The sequence below is a fragment of the Bombina bombina genome, chromosome 12 (genome assembly GCF_027579735.1).
Source record: "Bombina bombina isolate aBomBom1 chromosome 12, aBomBom1.pri, whole genome shotgun sequence".
NCBI classification, from domain to species: Eukaryota; Metazoa; Chordata; class Amphibia; order Anura; family Bombinatoridae; genus Bombina; species Bombina bombina.
In genome coordinates, this window is record NC_069510.1 from 54,901,965 (window position 1) to 54,919,537 (window position 17,573).

Here is a 17,573-nt window from a genome sequence, read left to right on the forward strand (position 1 = left end):
TATCCCTGTCAAGGACAGTTGTGCTTTCTTAGATCCAATGGATAAAAAATTAGAGGGTTACCTTAAGAAAATGTTTATTCAACAAGGTTTTATTCTACAGCCCCTTGCATGCATTGCCCCAGTCACTGCTGCTGCGGCCTTCTGGTTTGAGTCTCTGGAAGAGGCTTTACAGGTAGAGACCCCATTGGATGATATACTTGACAAGCTTAGAGCACTTAAGCTAGCCAATTCTTTTGTTTCTGATGCCATTGTTCATTTGACTAAACTAACGGCTAAGAATTCTGGTTTTGCTATTCAGGCGCGTAGGGCGCTATGGCTTAAATCATGGTCAGCTGACGTTACTTCAAAGTCTAAGCTGCTTAATATTCCCTTTAAGGGGCAGACCCTATTGGGGCCTGGTTTGAAGGAGATCATTTCCGATATCACTGGAGGAAAAGGTCATGCCCTTCCTCAGGATAGGTCCAAATCAAGGGCCAAACAGTCTAATTTTCGTGCCTTTCGAAACTTCAAGGCAAGAGTGGCATCAACTTCCTCTAATACAAAGCAAGAGGGAACTTTTGCCCAGTCCAAGTCGGTCTGGAGACCTAACCAGACTTGGAACAAAGGTAAGCAGGCCAAAAAGCCTGCTGCTGCCTCTAAGACAGCATGAAGGATTGGCCCCCAATCCGGTAACGGATCTAGTAGGGGGCAGACTTTCGCTCTTCGCCCAGGCTTGGGCAAGAGATGTCCAGGATCCCTGGGTGTTGGAAATTGTATCCCAGGGATATCTTCTGGACTTCAGAGCTTCTCCTCCAAAAGGGAGATTTCACCTTTCACAATTATCTGCAAACCAGATAAAGAGAGAGGCATTTTTACACTGTGTTCAAGACCTCCTAGTTATGGGAGTGATCCACCCAGTTCCAAAGGAGGAACAGGGACAAGGATTCTATTCAAATCTGTTTGTGGTTCCCAAAAAAGAGGGAACCTTCAGACCAATCTTAGATCTCAAGATCTTAAACAAATTTCTCAGGGTCCCATCATTCAAGATGTAGACTATTCGTACCATCCTACCTATGATCCAGGAGGGTCAATACATGACTACAGTGTATTTAAAGGATGCTTATCTTCACATTCCGATACACAAAGATCATCATCGGTTTCTCAGGTTTGCCTTCCTAGACAGGCATTACCAGTTTGTAGCTCTTCCCTTTGGGTTAGCTACAGCCCCAAGAATCTTTACGAAGGTTCTGGGGTCACTTCTGGCGGTCCTAAGGCCACGGGGCATAGCAGTAGCCCCTTATTTAGACGACATTCTGATACAGGCGTCAAATTTCCAAATTGCCAAGTCTCATACGGACATAGTTCTGGCATTTCTGAGGTCGCATGGGTGGAAAGTGAACGAAGAAAAGAGTTCTCTATCCCCTCTCACAAGAGTCTCCTTTCTGGGAACTCTAATAGATTCTGTAGAAATGAGGATTTACCTGACAGAGACCAGGTTATCAAAACTTCTAAATTCCTGCCGTGTTCTTTATTCCACTTCTCGCCCTTCGGTGGCTCAGTGTATGGAAGTAATCGGCTTAATGGTAGCGGCAATGGACATAGTGCCGTTTGCTCGTCTACATCTCAGACCGCTGCAACTCTGCATGCTCAGTCGGTGGAATGGGGATTACACAGATTTGTCCCCTCTACTAAATCTGGATCAAGAGACCAGGAATTCTCTTCTCTGGTGGCTATCTCGGGCCCATCTGTCCAAAGGTATGACCTTTCGCAGGCCAGATTGGACAATAGTAACGACAGATGCCAGCCTTCTGGGCTGGGGGGCAGTCTGGAACTCCCTGAAGGCTCAGGGATCGTGGAATAAACATTCTGGAACTAAGAGCAATATTCAATGCTCTTCAAGCTTGGCCTCAGCTAGCGACAATGAGGTTCATCAGATTTCAGTCGGACAACATCACGACTGTGGCTTACATCAACTATCAAGGGGGAACAAGGAGTTCCCTAGCGATGTTGGAAGTTTCAAAGATAATTTGTTGGGCAGAGATTCACTCTTGCCACCTATCAGCTATCCATATCCCAGGTGTAGAGAACTGGGAGGCGGATTTTCTAAGTCGACAGACTTTTCATCCGGGGGAGTGGGAACTCCATCCGGAGGTATTTGCACAATTGGTTCAACGTTATGTGTTTCCACCGTTTCCTCTGCTCCTTCGTCTGATTGCCAAAATCAAGCAGGAGAGAGCATCAGTGATCTTGATAGCGCCTGCGTGGCCACGCAGGACTTGGTATGCAGATCTGGTGGACATGTCATCCCTTCCACCATGGACTCTGCCTCTGAGACAGGACCTTCTACTTCAGGGTCCTTTCAAACATCCAAATCTAATTTCTCTGAGACTGACTGCCTGGAGATTGAACGCTTGATTTTATCAAAGCGTGGCTTCTCCGAGTCAGTTATTGATACCTTTATTCAGGCACGAAAGCCTGTCACCAGGGAAATCTATCATAAGATATGGCGTAAATATCTTTATTGGTGTGAATCCAAGGGTTACTCATGGAGTAAAGTCAGGATTCCCAGGATATTATCTTTTCTCCAAGAAGGATTAGAGAAAGGATTGTCAGCTAGTTCCTTAAAGGGACAGATTTCTGCTCTGTCTATTCTTTTGCACAAGCGTCTGGCGGATGTTCCAGATGTTCAGGCTTTTTGTCAGGCTTTAGTTAGAATCAAGCCTGTGTTTAAACCTGTTGCTCCGCCATGGAGTTTAAATTTGGTTCTTAAAGTTCTTCAGGGGGTTCCGTTTGAACCTCTTCATTCCATAGATATCAAACTTTTATCTTGGAAAGTTCTATTTTTGGTAGCTATTTCCTAGGCTCGTAGAGTTTCCGAGTTATCTGCCTTACAATGTGATTCCCCTTATCTGATCTTCCATGCAGATAAGGTAGTTTTGCGTACCAAACCTGGGTTTTTACCTAAGGTGGTATCTAATAAGAATATCAATCAGGAGATTGTTGTTCCGTCATTGTGTCCTAATCCTTCTTCAAAGAAGGAACGTCTATTACACAATCTTGACATGGTTCGTGCTTTAAAGTATTATTTACAAGCTACTAAAGATTTTCGTCAAACATCTGCTTTGTTTGTTGTCTACTCTGGACAGAGGAAAGGCCAAAAGGCTTCGGCAACTTCTCTTTCGCTTTGGCTAAGAAGTATAATACGCTTAGCTTATGAGACTGCTGGCCAGCAGCCTCCTGAAAGGATTACAGCTCATTCTACTAGAGCTGTGGCTTCCACATGGGCCTTTAAAAATGAGGCTTCTGTTGAACAGATTTGCAAGGCGGCGACTTGGTCTTCGCTTCATACTTTTTCAAAATTCTATCAGTTTGATACTTTTGCTTCTTCGGAGGCTATTTTTGGGAGAAAGGTTTTACAGGCAGTGGTTCCTTCCGTTTAAGTACCTGCCTTGTCCCTCCCTTCATCCGTGTACTTTAGCTTTGGTATTGGTATCCCACAAGTAATGGATGATCCGCGGACTGGATACACCTTACAAGAGAAAACATAATTTATGCTTACCTGATAAATTTATTTCTCTTGTTGTGTATCCAGTCCACGGCCCGCCCTGTCATTTTAAGGCAGGTATTTTTTAACTCTAAACTACAGTCACCACTGCACCCTATAGTTTCTCCTTTCTCTTGCTTGTCTTCGGTCGAATGACTGGTAAGTGGCAGTTAGGGGAGGAGCTATATAGACAGCTCTGCTGTGGGTGATCCTCTTGCAACTTCCTGTTGGGAAGGAGAATATCCCACAAGTAATGGATGATCCGTGGACTGGATACACCACAAGAGAAATAAATTTATCAGGTAAGCATAAATTATGTTTTCATATTTGGTATTATTTCATACTTATATTCTGGAATTATATCTATCTCTTAGTAAGTAGATGTACAGCTCTGGCAAACCAACTGGTGTAGCATCCAGTAGCTGAGCTGCTTCACAAGTCAAAGGTTGTGGAATTAAACAGCATATATGTTTTATCTTACTGTATCTTTGGTCACTAATTTCACTATTTTCTCCTTATGTCTTAGTATGTAGGAGTAATAATATAAGGGGGGATATTTATCAAAGCCTCAACTATGCTGCATTCGCCGGCACCAATACGCTTGCCTAACATCTTTTTTTTTTTAACATATTTTTTCCAGGTTAAGTTATTAACCCCTATCCCGCTGCTCCCGGACCCTGCTGCCACTAAATAAATGTATTAACCCCTATTCCGTTGCTCCCAGACCCCGCTGCCACCTAAGAAATCAGCTTCATCCGGGCGGCCTCTTCTATCTTCATCCATCCGGCGAAGTCTTCATCCATGCGGCCTCTTCTATCTTCATCCAATTCTATTGGCTGATTGGAACAGCCAATAGGATTTTAGCAGCTTTAATCCTATTGGCTGATTGGAACTTTTCAGCCAATAGGAATGCAAGGGACGCCATCTTGGATGACGTCACTTGCATTCAAGTTCCAGTTTACGGCGCTGACTGGATTTCTTCAGGATGGAACCGCTCCGCGCTGGATGGATGAAGATAGAAGAGGCCGCATGGATGAAGACTTCACCGGAAGGATGAAGATGGAAGAGGCCGTCCGGATGGATCCTTCAAGCAGAACTTCAAAAACTGTAAGTGTTTCGTTGAGGGTTAGTGTTAGGTTTATTTAAGTTTTTTTTGGGTGGGTTTTATTTTTATTTATTTTTTTAAAAGAGCTAGATGCCCTTTTAAGGGCAATGCCCATACAAATGCCCTTTTCAGGGCAATGGGGATCTTAGGTTTTTTAGATAGGCTTTTTATTTTGGGGGGTTGGGTGGGTGGTGGGTTTTACTGTTGGGGGGGTGTTTGTATTTTTTCCAGGTAAAAGAGCTGATTTCTTTGGGCAATGCCCAGCAAAACGCCCTTTTAAGTGCCTTTGGTAGTTTATTGTAGGTTAGTGTTTTTTTATTTTGGGTGGGCTTTTTTATTTTGATAGGGCTATTAGATTAGGTGTAATTCGTTTTTATTTTTGATACTGTGGTTTGTTATTTTTTTGTAATTTAGTGTTTGTTTGTTTGTTTTTGTAACTTAGGTTTTGTTTGTTTTTGTAATTTAGTAATTTTTAATAGTAGATTTAAATAATTTGAGTAGGATTAGTGTTTTTTAATATGTAATATAGTTAATTTAATTGCTAGTTTAATGTAATTTTATTATAATAGTTTGGGTAGGTTCATTAATAATTTAATACAGTTTATTTTAATTCTAAAGGGTTGTTAGGTTTAGGGGTTAATAGCTTAATTTAGTTTATAGCGATGTGGGGGGCTGGCGGTTTAGAGGTTAATATGTAATGGTAGTGATGTGGGAGGCCAGAGGTTTAGGGGTTAATACGTTTATTTAGGTGGCGGGGTCCGGCAGTGGTGGAATAGGGGTTAATAAATTTATTTAGTGGCGGCGGGGTCCGGGAGCAGAGGAATAGGGGTTAATAACTTTATTTAGTGGTGGCAGGGTCCAGGAGAGGCAGAATAGGGGTTAATACATTTATTTAGTTGCGGCGGGGTCGGGGAGCGGAGGAATAGGGGTTAATAACATTGTCGGGGCAGCAGATTAGAGGTGTTTAGACTCAGGGCTTATGTTAGGGTGTTAGGTGTAAACGTTACTGGTTTTCTACCATAGAAATCAATGGGATATCTGGCAGCATCGAACATAAGCTTTCGCTGCTTTCAGACTCCCATTGATTCCTATGGCATCAGCGGCTTCCAGGGTGGCGGATTAAAAACAAGGTACGCTGGGCGGGAATAGCCACGAGCGTACCTGTTAACTATTTGATAACTTTGAAAAAGTGTCAAATAGTGCCAAATGTGTATTCAGAACATCTGTAATGACGTAAGAATCGATCTGTGTCGGATTGAGACCGACGGATTGTATGTTACATCACAGATTTCAACTTTTACCGGTCTGTAGGCTTCAATAACTAGGTCGAATCAAGCTTGCCACAATTACGCTGTGGTATTCCAGCGTATTTGCGGTTGAAGGCTTGATAAATATCCCTCAAGGTCTTTAATAGAGAGTTTGTTCGCTATTTCTGAACCCTGCATCTATTGAATTAGATGCAATTCAATTTAATAGTGTCTTTTTGGACACCAATATATTTATTTTTGCCTTCTATATTTTATGTATATATAAGAGCAATGATTTTTCTCTCTTATTGAGAGTAGCGCTTTTATTTATGTCTCTCAGATTCAATACTCTCTCTGTGGAGGGCATGTTTTGTTCTCTGTATTGTTCATATGTTTTTTGGCTGATTCTTCTTTTAGGGAGAAATTTTCAGCACAATTTTCTTGCAGGTGCCTTCTTAACAGTGCTGCTTGAAGGGCATATTGATTAAGTAAGCAATGGCTTTCTGGTGGCTCCGTGGATGTCACTAGGATACAACATGAGAAACCAGAGTTTTAGACTCAAGACAAATACCTGTTTTCCGTCAAGCAATATTGCAAAATAAAATTAGTTGAGTAGGGGAGAGTAACTGTATAACACAGTATTCTGTGTCTTATAACCAAGTCAGCAAGATGTGCCTAATTTCAGCATCAATGCCATTTTGGAATTTCTTATTGAAAAGAGATTTTTTTTTGGTTGTTGCATATTGTATTTATTTAAAGTACATATTTTCCTTGGTGCATTAATTTTCTAGCATATTCTTTGAGACGATAAGCTAATCTCTCTCTTATGAGGGGATTATCTTCTGAACATATTGCTACATGTATAAGATCTTAGGGAGTTTATTGCCTTATCTTTTGGCATTTCTCGCTATATAAGCATTACTTGCTTTATCATTCTTTTCTTTCTAGAGTTTTTTTAGGACACAGACATCTTTTCTATCTATGCGGCCTGCCCTATCAGCCGCGATCAATCCTTTAGGCGCGTCTGGACTTATGCGTTATGAAGTCTTAGTGCAGTGTTCCCCTAGTTAGGGGTTGGCTGTTGAAAATTCAGCCATAGGAGCCAAATTATCAAGCTCCGAATGGAGCTTAATGCCCCTGTTTCCACGCGAGCCTTCAGGCTCGCTGGAAACAGCAGTTATGAAGCAGCGGTCTAAAGACCGTAACGTGTCCACCTTCTCTGAGGCCACGGACATCAATCCACCGGATCCTATACGATCGGGCTGATTGACACCCCTACTAGCGGCCGCGAATCTGCCGGGGGCGGCATTGCACAAACAGTTCACAAGAACTGCTTGTGTTATAATAAATGCAGACAGTGTATGCTGTCGGCATTTATCGATGTGTGGAGGACATGATACACTACATCCTATCATGTCCGCTCGCACATTTATAAATAGGCCCCTTATAATCATAATATAGATGTGCGGATTTATATTGGGACACCTTTTGATGTTTGAAGTGTTTTTTTTCCTATTGTACAGTATATGTTTCTGTGTCCTAGAAACTTCTTTTGATATTTTCAGGATTTGTTTCCCTAGGTATAGGCTGTCATTTAGTGACAGTTTACAGTAGTTTGTCTACTGAGGATATTTTTCTTTCTTTAATCATGGATTTCCATGATTAAAGAAAGAAAAATATCCTCAGTAGACAAACTAATTCTTTGTCTAGTTTTACGTTTTCATGTAGCATTCTCAAGGATATTTCTAGCGGGACCCGGTGGCTTACAACTGATCTGTATTTGGTCCTATTCTGGCTGAATCATTTCCACGGTTTCTGGTGGAAATGGGGCCTTCCTGTCTCTGAATTAGTGATCCGCTTTCATGCGAATAAGGCTATCCTTCGTACCAAATTAGGTTTTCTTCCTATGGTGGTACTGGTCAGCAATATTGCTCAGGAGCTTGTCGTACCTTCGTTCTATCTTAATTCTTCTTATCAGAAGAAATGTTTGTTTCACAACCTGGATATTGTGCATTCCCTGAAATTTTATTTTCAAGCAACTAAAGATTTTCGTCAAGCTTTTGTCTTTTTTTTTATATATTCTCTGAATATAAGAAGAGTCGGTTGGAATACGTGTCAGCTGGACAACAATATTCTGAGAGACTCTTGGTTCTTTCCTCTAGGGTTATCTCCTCTTCATGGGCATTAAAATATGAGACCTCTGTGGATCAGTTTTGTTAGGTCCACTGAGTCCTCTTTGCATTTAAAAAAAAAGAAAAAGTTTTGGCTTCAGCTGAGGCCTCTTTTGGATGGAAAGTTCTTCAAGAGGTGGTGCCTTCTGTTTAGGTCTGCCTGTTTTGTTTTCCCTCCCTACCATTCTGTGTCCTCTAGCTTGAGTACTGATTCCCACTAGTAATTGAATGGATTTGTGGACTCTCCATGCTATTGAAAAGAAAACAAAATTTATGCTTACCTGATTAATTCTTTCCTTTCCTGGCATGGAGAGTCCACAACCCACCCTTAATTTATTTTTGAGACGGTGTTTGTCTATTTTAAACCTCAGGCACCTTTATACCGTTGTATCATCTTCTCTTTCCATATTCCTTCGGCGTTATGACTGGGAGTTATGGGAAGTGAGAGTGATACTTAACAGCTCTGCTGGGGTGTTCTTTGCCTCCACCTGGTGGCCAGGAGTTGAATTCCCACTTGTAATTGAATGGATTTGTGGACTCTCCATGCCAGTAAAGAAAATAATTTATCAGGTCAGCATAAATTTTGTTTTTATCAAGGATGAATCTTAAGTTTATTTGGCATTGAAAGAGGTTTTTAGCATCCTAATTTGAGAAGAATGCAATCACTGTGTAATTTCAACAATTCTTACTCCCAGTGCAAAGAAAAGTAGATTTACTTCAGTCTTCAGACTTTCTATTCCAATAAGTGGCCATCAAACCAGGAGGTGTTCTGCAAGTTATGATTCAGTAGAGCCATCCTGAGATAGTTCTTTTGGCTTCACATTGTAATCTCAAGCTTCCCAGATTCTGTTCCTGAAGAAATTCTCAAGCGGAGGTCATAGATGCTCTAGTTGTTCACTAATAGTTTGACTAACCTTATTTTTCCTTTTTGTGCTTCTATGCAGAGTGATGGCTCATTTCCAAGCAGGAAATAGTATCCATCTTTCTGATTGCCCCAGCTCGGCCTTGCAGAACTTGGTAGGCTGATCTTGTTCAAATTTCCAGCACTCCATCTTGGAGCCCTACTCTGAGAGAAAATCTTTTTTCTCAGAATTCCTTCTTCCATCAAGACCTATATCTTCCGTATTTAATGGCTTGTCTGATTTCTGATTTGAAAGAGGTCTTTCTGACTTGGTCATTGATGAACTTGTTCAAGCAAGAAGACCTGTGACAAGGAAAATGTACCTTAAGTAGTAGAAAGTATTTCTTTAGCGGTGTGACAATAAGGGTTTTCATTAGAATTATTTTAGAATTTCTAGACTTCTTCAGTTTCTTTCAAGATGGGTTGGATAAGAGATTATCGGCCGGTTCTTTGAAAGAACACAATTCAACTCTCTTGGTTTTGTACCATTAGAAGATTTCAAATTTGCCAGATATTCAGACCTTTGTTAGTCATTATTAGATTGGTGTTTAGCCAGCATCGCTCCCTTTCGAACCTAAAGTTGTTTTTTAAAGTAGTGTAAGGTTTTGTTTTATTCTAGCAATATGTTCTGCCAGAATAGTTCCTGTATTATCTGCATTTTTTGTGTGGCTCCTTATCTTTTTTTATTCGGATAAGGTGGTATTCAGGGCCCATTACAGTCTTTTACCTAAGAAAACACTTTTACATATTCTTGATGTGAATTATATTGTTCCATAGTTCTTCTTGCAAGCTACTATAGTTTTCAGACAGTTTTATGTTTTGTTTGCTCTTAGGTCATCATTAAGATCAAAAGGCCACTGCTATTTAGTTAGTGTCTTTCCTGAAATACGTCATCATTGGGGCTTTTTGGAGTTGAAACAGCCTCCTCCAGAGAGTATTTCAACTCATTCTACTAGCTCTGTTTTCTTGTTTTTGGGTTTTCAAAGCTGAGGCTTATTTATAAAAAAAATTGCAAGGCAGCAACCAGATCTTTCTTACACAGTTTTCCATTTTGATGTTTTATCATTTTGATGTTTTGCCTCTTGTGAGACGGCTCTTCAAAGGAAAGTTCTTCAGGCAGCAGTGTAATGTCAATATGGTCTTAACTTTGTACCAACCTTGATGTTTTTTTGTGGACTCCAAAGCTTTGATATTAGATGCCACATGTGATGGCTTGTTGACTCTCACCACTTTATCAAAGAAAACATAATTTATGCTAACTGATATATTAATTTATTTTCTGATGGTGAGAGTCCACAAGATCTGCCCATTTGTTATATTCATGTGGGGGCAGTTCTAGTTTACACCTCATTTACCCTGCTTTGTTCTATCCTAATTTTCTGTTATTCTCATTTCTCGGCTATTCGATAAACAGAGGATTACAGGGAAGTCTGATGGATTAAAAGTTCTTGGTACTTCAGTATTTTTTGCTTCCTCCTAGTGCTCATGGCTTGAGGACTTTCACCACCACGAAAGAAATAAATTTAAAAGGAAAGCATACATTCTGGGTTCTTTAAAGAGGCATTGAAGTCAAAATTAAACTACATACATTTTATATACTGGCACTGTGACTAATTCCATGTATAGGATAGGATAAAACAGTGTCCTGAAGGCACCAAACATTTATATTATCTATCAACTGCAAAAAAAAAAACAACAATCAGAAAAGAGGCTTCTGGTGTTCTTACTTTTGCTAATGTTAAAATATTATCGCCTAGATTACGAGTCTTGCGTTAGCCTTAAAAAGCAGCGTTGAGAGGTCCCAACGCTGCTTTTTAACGCCCGCTGGAATTACGAGTCTTGAAATGACAGGCTCACAGCTCACTTTTTCGGCCAGACTCGAAAATACCGCAAATCCACTTACGTCAATTGCGTATCCTCTTTTTTCAATGGGACTTGCATAGCGCCGGTATTACGAGTCTTCCAAAAAGTGAGCAGTAGACCCTCTCCTGTCAAAACTCGTACCGCATTTTAAAGTCAGTAGTTAAGAGTTTTATGGTCTAACGCCATAGCATAAAACTCTTAACTTAAGTGCTAAACAGTACACTAACACCCATAAACTACCTATTAACCCCTAAACCGAGGCCCCCCCCCACATCGCAAACACTTAAATAACATTTTTAACCCCTAATCTGCCGAACCGGACATCGCCGCCACTATAATAAATATATTAACCCCTAAACCGCCGCACTCCCACCTTGCAAACACAAGTTAAATTTTATTAACCCCTAATCTGCCATCCCTAACATCGCCGATACCTACCTACATTTATTAACCCCTAATCTGCCGCCCCCAACATCGCCGCCACTATACTAAAGTTATTAACCCCTAAATCTAAGTCTAATCCTAAACTTAACACCCCCCCTAACTTAAATATAATTTTAATAAATTTAAATAAAATAACTACAATTAACTAAATTATTCCTATTTAAAACTAAATACTTACCTATAAAATAAACCCTAAGCTAGCTACAATATAACTAATAGTTACATTGTAGCTAGCTTAGGGTTTATTTTTATTTTACAGGCAACTTTGTATTTATTTTAACTAGGTACAATAGTTACTAAACAGTTATTAACTATTTAATAGCTACCTAGTTAAAATAAAGACAAATTTACCTGTAAAATAAAACCTAACCTAAGTTACAATTACACCTAACACTACACTATAATTAAATAAATTAAATAAACTAAATACAATTAAATACAATTAAATAAAATGATCTAAAGTACGAAAAAAACCCCACTAAATTACAGAAAATAATAAAATAATTACAAGTTTTTTAAACTAATTACACCTAATCTAATCCCCCTAATAAAATAAAAAAGCCCCCCAAAATAATAAAAAGCCCTACCCTATACTAAATTACAAATAGCCCTTAAAAGGGCCTTTTGCGGGGCATTGCCCCAAAGTAACCAGCTCTTTTACCTGTAAAAAAAAGTACAATACCCCCCCAACATTAAAACCCACCACCCACACACCCAACCCTACTCTAAAACCCACCTGATCCCCCCTTAATAAAACCTAACACTAACCCCTTGAAGATCCACCCTACCTTGAGAAGTCTTCACCCAACCGGGCCGAAGTCCTCAACGAAACCGGGTGAAGTGGTCCTCCAGACGGGCAGAAGTCTTCATCCAAGCCAGGAAGAAGAGGTCCTCCAGATGGGCAGAAGTCTTCATCCAGACGGCATCTTCTATCTTCATCCATCTGGCGCGGAGCGGATCCATCCTCAAGACATCCGACGCGGAGCATCCTCTTCTTTCGACGTCTTCTTACTAAATGACGGTTCCTTTAAGTGACATCATCCAAGATGGCGTCCCTTCAATTCCGATTGTCTGATAGAATTCTATCAGCCAATCGGAATTAAGGTAGAAAAAATCCTATTGGCTGATGCAATCAGCCAATAGGATTGAGCTTGCATTCTATTGGCTGTTCCAATCAGCCAATAGAATGCCAGCTTAATCCTATTGGCTGATTGCATCAGCCAATAGGATATTTTCTACCTTAATTCCGATTGGCTGATAGAATTCTATCAGCCAATCGGAATTGAAGGGACGCCATCTTGGATGATGTCATTTAAAGGACCCGTCATTTAGTAAGAAGATGTCGAAAGAAGAAGATGCTCCGCGTCGGATGTCTTGAAGATGGACCCGCTCTGCGCCGGATGGATGAAGATAGAAGATGCTGTCTGGATGAAGACTTCTGCCCGTCTGGAGGACCTCTTCTTCCCGGCTTGGATGAAGATTTCTGCCTGTCTGGAGGACCACTTCTCCCGGCTTCGTTGAGGACTTCGGCCCGGTTGGGTGAAGACTTCTCAAGGATGGATGAAGATAGAAGATGCCGTCTGGATGAAGACTTCTGCCCGTCTGGAGGACCTCTTCTTCCCAGCTTGGATGAAGACTTCTGCCTGTCTGGAGGACCACTTCTCCCGGCTTCGTTGAGGACTTCGGCCCGGTTGGGTGAAGACTTCTCAAGGTAGGGTGATCTTCAAGGGGTTAGTATTAGGTTTTATTAAGGGGGATTGGGTGAGTTTTAGAGTAGGGTTGGGTGTGTGGGTTTTAATGTTGTGGGGGTATTGTACTTTTTTTTACAGGTAAAAGAGCTGATTACTTTGGGGCAATGGCCCGCAAAAGTCCCTTTTAAGGGCTATTTGTAATTTAGTATAGGGTAGGGCTTTTTATTATTTTGGGGGGCTTTTTTATTTTATTAGGGGGATTAGATTAAGTGTAATTAGTTTAAAAAAAACTTGTAATTATTTTATTATTTTCTGTAATTTAGTGGGGGGGTTTCGTACTTTAGATAATTTTATTTAATTGTATTTAGTTTATTTAATTTATTAAATTATAGTGTAGTGTTAGGTGTAATTTCTAATTTAGGTTAGGTTTTATTTTACAGGTAAATTTGTATTTATTTTAGCTAGGTAGCTATTAAATAGTTAATAACTATTTAATAACTATTGTACCTAGTTAAAATAAATACAAACTTGCCTGTAAAATAAAAAAAAAAACGAAGCTAGATACAATGTAACTATTAGTTATATTGTAGCTAGCTTAGGGTTTATTTTATAGGTAAGTATTTAGTTTTAAATAGTAATAATTTAGTTAATTGTAGTTATTTTATTTAGATTTATTTAAATTATATTTAAGTTAGGGGGGTTAGGGTTAGACTTAGATTTAGGGGTTAATAACTTTAGTATAGTGGCGGCGACGTTGGGGGCGGCAGATTAGGGGTTAAGTGTAGGTAGGTGGCGGCGACATTGGGGTGGCAGGTTAGGGGTTAATAAATATAATGTAGGTGTCGGCGATGTTGGGGGCAGCAGATTAGGGGTTAATAATATAATGCAGATGTCGGGGGTGGCAGATTAGGGGTTAATAAGTGTAAGATTAGGGGTGTTTAGACTCGGGGTTCATGTTAGGTGTAGACACAAATGTATTTCCCCATAGGAATCAATGGGGCTGTGTTAGGAGCTGAACGCTGCTTTTTTGCAGGTGTTAGGTTTTTTTTCAGCCGGCTCTCCCCCATTGATTCCTATGGGGAAATCGTGCACAAGCACATTTAGCCAGCTCACCGCTACCGTAAGCAGCGCTGGTATTGAGGTGAGATGTGGAGCAAAATGTTGCTCTCCGCTCACTTTTCTGCGGCTAACGCCAGGTTTCTAAAAACCCGTAATACCAGTGCTGTCTGTAGGTGAGCGGTGAGCATAAACTGCTCGTTAGCACCGCACAGCCTTACCAACAAAACTCGTAATCTAGCCGTACCTTTTTAAATTAATCCTTAAAAATTGGACTTCATGAGTGCATACTGAGGTCAGGAGTGTGCTCATCTTGATATGTATAAAACTATATGTATAACACTAATACATACATTTTTGCAGAAACAGCTACAATGAGTGTGCACATGTCATAACATGTGCACACTCATGAGCAAACCTCAGTATGCTCTCATGGAAAGAAGATAAGTTTCAACATATATAAGTAAATTGGATTTTTTTTTTTATAATTGTAAGCTCTATCTAAATTATGAAAGTTTAGTTTTTACTTCCATGTCTCTCTAAGCGGTATTATTAATGACTTAAAGGGACACTGAACCCAAATTTTTTTCTTTCATGATTCAGATAGAGCATGCAAGTTTAAGCAACTTTCTAATTTACTCCTAATATCAATTTTTCTTCAATCTCTTGCTATCTTTTTTTGAAAAGCAAGAATGTAAGTTTAGAAGCCGGACCATTTTTAGTTCACAATCTAGGTTGTGCTTGCTGATTGGTGGCTAAATGCACCCACCATTAAACAAGTGCTGTCCAGGGTCTGAACCATAAATTGGCTGGCTCTGTAGCTTAGATGCCTTATTTTTCAAATAAAGACAGCAAGAAAACGAAGAAAAAAAATTGATAATAGGAGTAAATTAGAAAGTTGCTTAAAATTGCATGCTCTATCTGAATCAGGAAATAAACAAATTTTGGTTTAGTGTCCCTTTAACCCCTTAACGACCGAGGACGTGCAGGGTACGTCCTCAAAAAAAAGGCAGTTAATGCCTGAGAACGTACCCTGCACGTCCTCGGTGTGGAAAGCAGCTGGAAGCGATCCTGCTCGCTTCCAGCTGCTTTCCGGTTATTGCAGTGATGCCTCGATATGGAGGCATCCTGCAATAACCCCCCTTGGCCATCCGATGCAGAGAGAGCCACTCTGTGGCCCTCTCTGCACCGGACATCGGTGGCCGGTATCGTTGGTGGGTGGGAGCAAGTCTGGGAGGCGGGTGGGCGGCCATCGATGTGCCCAGTGGAGTGGAGGGGGGCGGGATCGGGGGCGGGAGGGGCGGGAGCGCGCACGGGAGCGCGCGCGTGCACGGGGGGGGGGGGGGGGGGGGCGCGTGCACGGGGCGGGAGCGGGAGGGAACCGCTACACTACAGAAAAAAGTACTTGAATTAACTTTTTTGAAAGCTGTAAATAACAGCTAAAAGATGTGGAAGGGGTGGGGGGTTGATCTTGGGGGGGGGGGGGGAAGCTACACTGCAGAAAAGGGTTTTTATTTAAAAAAAAAGGCACATTATTCACTAAACTGGGTACTGGCAGACAGCTGCCAGTACCCAAGATGGCGCCCATTAAGGCAGAGGGGGAGGGTTAGAGAGCTCTTTGGTGGGGGATCAGTAAGGCTGGGGGCTAAGGGGGGATCCTACACAGCAGCATATGTAAATATGCTAAAAAAAATTTTAAAAAAAACCCAAATATAGCTTTTATTTTAGTACTGGCAGAGTTTCTGCCAGTACTTAAGATGGCGGGGACAATTGGGGGGTGGGGGAGGGAAGAGAGCTGTTTGGGAGAGATCAGGGGGTCTCATGTTTCAGGTGGGAGGCTGAGCTCTACACTAAAGCTAAAATTAACCCTGCAAGCTCCCTACAAGCTACATAATTAACCCCTTCACTGCTAGCCATAATACACGTGTGAAATGCAGCGGCATTTGGCGGCCTTCTAATTACCAAAAAGCAACGCCAAAGCCATATATGTCTGCTATTTCTGAACAAAGGGGATCCCAGAGAAGCATTTACAACCATTTGTGCCATAATTGCACAAGCTGTTTGTAAATGATTTCAGTGAGAAACCTAAAATTGTGAAAAATTTAATGTTTTTTTTAATTTGATCGCGTTTGGCGGTGAAATGGTGGCATGAAATATACCAAAATGGGCCTAGATCAATACTTGGGGTTGTCTACTACACTACACTAAATCTAAAATTAACCCTAGAAGCTCCCTACATGCTCCATAATTAACCCCTTCACTGCTGGGCATAATATACGTGTAGTGCGCAGTGGCATTTAGCAGCCTTCTAATTACTAAAAAGCAACGCCAAAGCCATATATGTCTGCTATTTCTGAACAAAGGGGATCCCAGAGAAGAATTTACAACCATTTAAGCCATAATTGCACAAGCTGTTTGTAAATAATTTCAGTGAGAAACCAAAAGTTTGTGAAAAAATTTGTAAAAAAGTGAACGATTTTTTGTATTTAATCGCATTTGGCGGTGAAATGGTGGCATGAAATATACCAAAATGGGCCTAGATCAATACTTTGGGATGTCTACTAAAAAAAATTATATACATGTCAATGGATATTCAGAGATTCCTGAAAGATATTAGTGTTCTAATGTAACTAGCGCTAATTTTGAAAAATAATGGTTTGGAAATAGCAAAGTGCAACTTGTATTTATGGCCCTATAACTTACAAAAAAAGCAAAGAAGATGTAAACATTGGGTATTTCTAAACTCAGGACAAAATTTAGAAACTATTTAGCATGGGTGTTTTTTGGTGGTTGTAGATGTGTAACAGATTTTGGGGGTCAAAGTTAGAAAAAGTGTGTTTTTTTCAATTTTTTCCTCATATTTTATAATTTTTTTTATAGTAAATTATAAGATATGATGAAAATAATGGTATCTTTAGAAAGTCCATTTAATGGCGAGAAAAACGGTATATAATATGTGTGGGTACAGTAAATGAGTAACAGGAAAATTACAGCTAAACACAAACACCACAAAAATGTAAAAATAGCCTTGGTCCCAAACGGACAGAAAATGGAAAAGTGCTGTGGTCATTAAGGGGTTAATCTTGGAAGTGAATTTCACCCTCCTCCTGTGTCTTAGCATTTTTTTGTCTTCACACAGATTCTTGTTAACTACTTTAAAAGGGATAACTTAGAAAGTTTAGAGATTTATACTCGCATCAGTAAAGTGCCCTTAAAACATTTGTCCTTTATTTAAGGTTCACCTGTGTGAGGCGGAGGGTCTTCAGGAATTCTTGGCCTTATCCTCCAATGAGTTCAGTGACCAGCCAGATTTAGTTGCTGTGAAGATGCTGAGGGCAAATGTGACTAAAACAGCCAGGTAAGTGTTCTCTGCCAGAGATTGTGGATACTGCAATAAGGAGCATGGAGACAATGTTTGGCCACAGATCTCGACTGAGAATTTTCATCATAGCTCTATAATATATTTATATATTTATCTTTGCCCTGGCACTCTCAAAAAGAACAGATGAACACTGTATAAAAATAGCCTTTGATATCTATGGCAGATTTTGAATAGCACAAGAAGCAACTGC

General features: G+C 40.4%; 1 protein-coding gene across 1 annotated transcript in view; it reads left to right on the forward strand.

Annotated features, from left to right (window-relative positions):
- Positions 1-17,573, forward strand: part of LOC128642832 (discoidin domain-containing receptor 2-like) — a 1,143,904-nt gene that overhangs the window by 907,545 nt on the left and 218,786 nt on the right. The window contains exon 14 of the mRNA XM_053695673.1: positions 17,238-17,359. Within this exon, the coding sequence (XP_053551648.1) occupies positions 17,238-17,359 (122 nt within the window). The remainder of the gene's footprint in view (positions 1-17,237; positions 17,360-17,573) is intronic.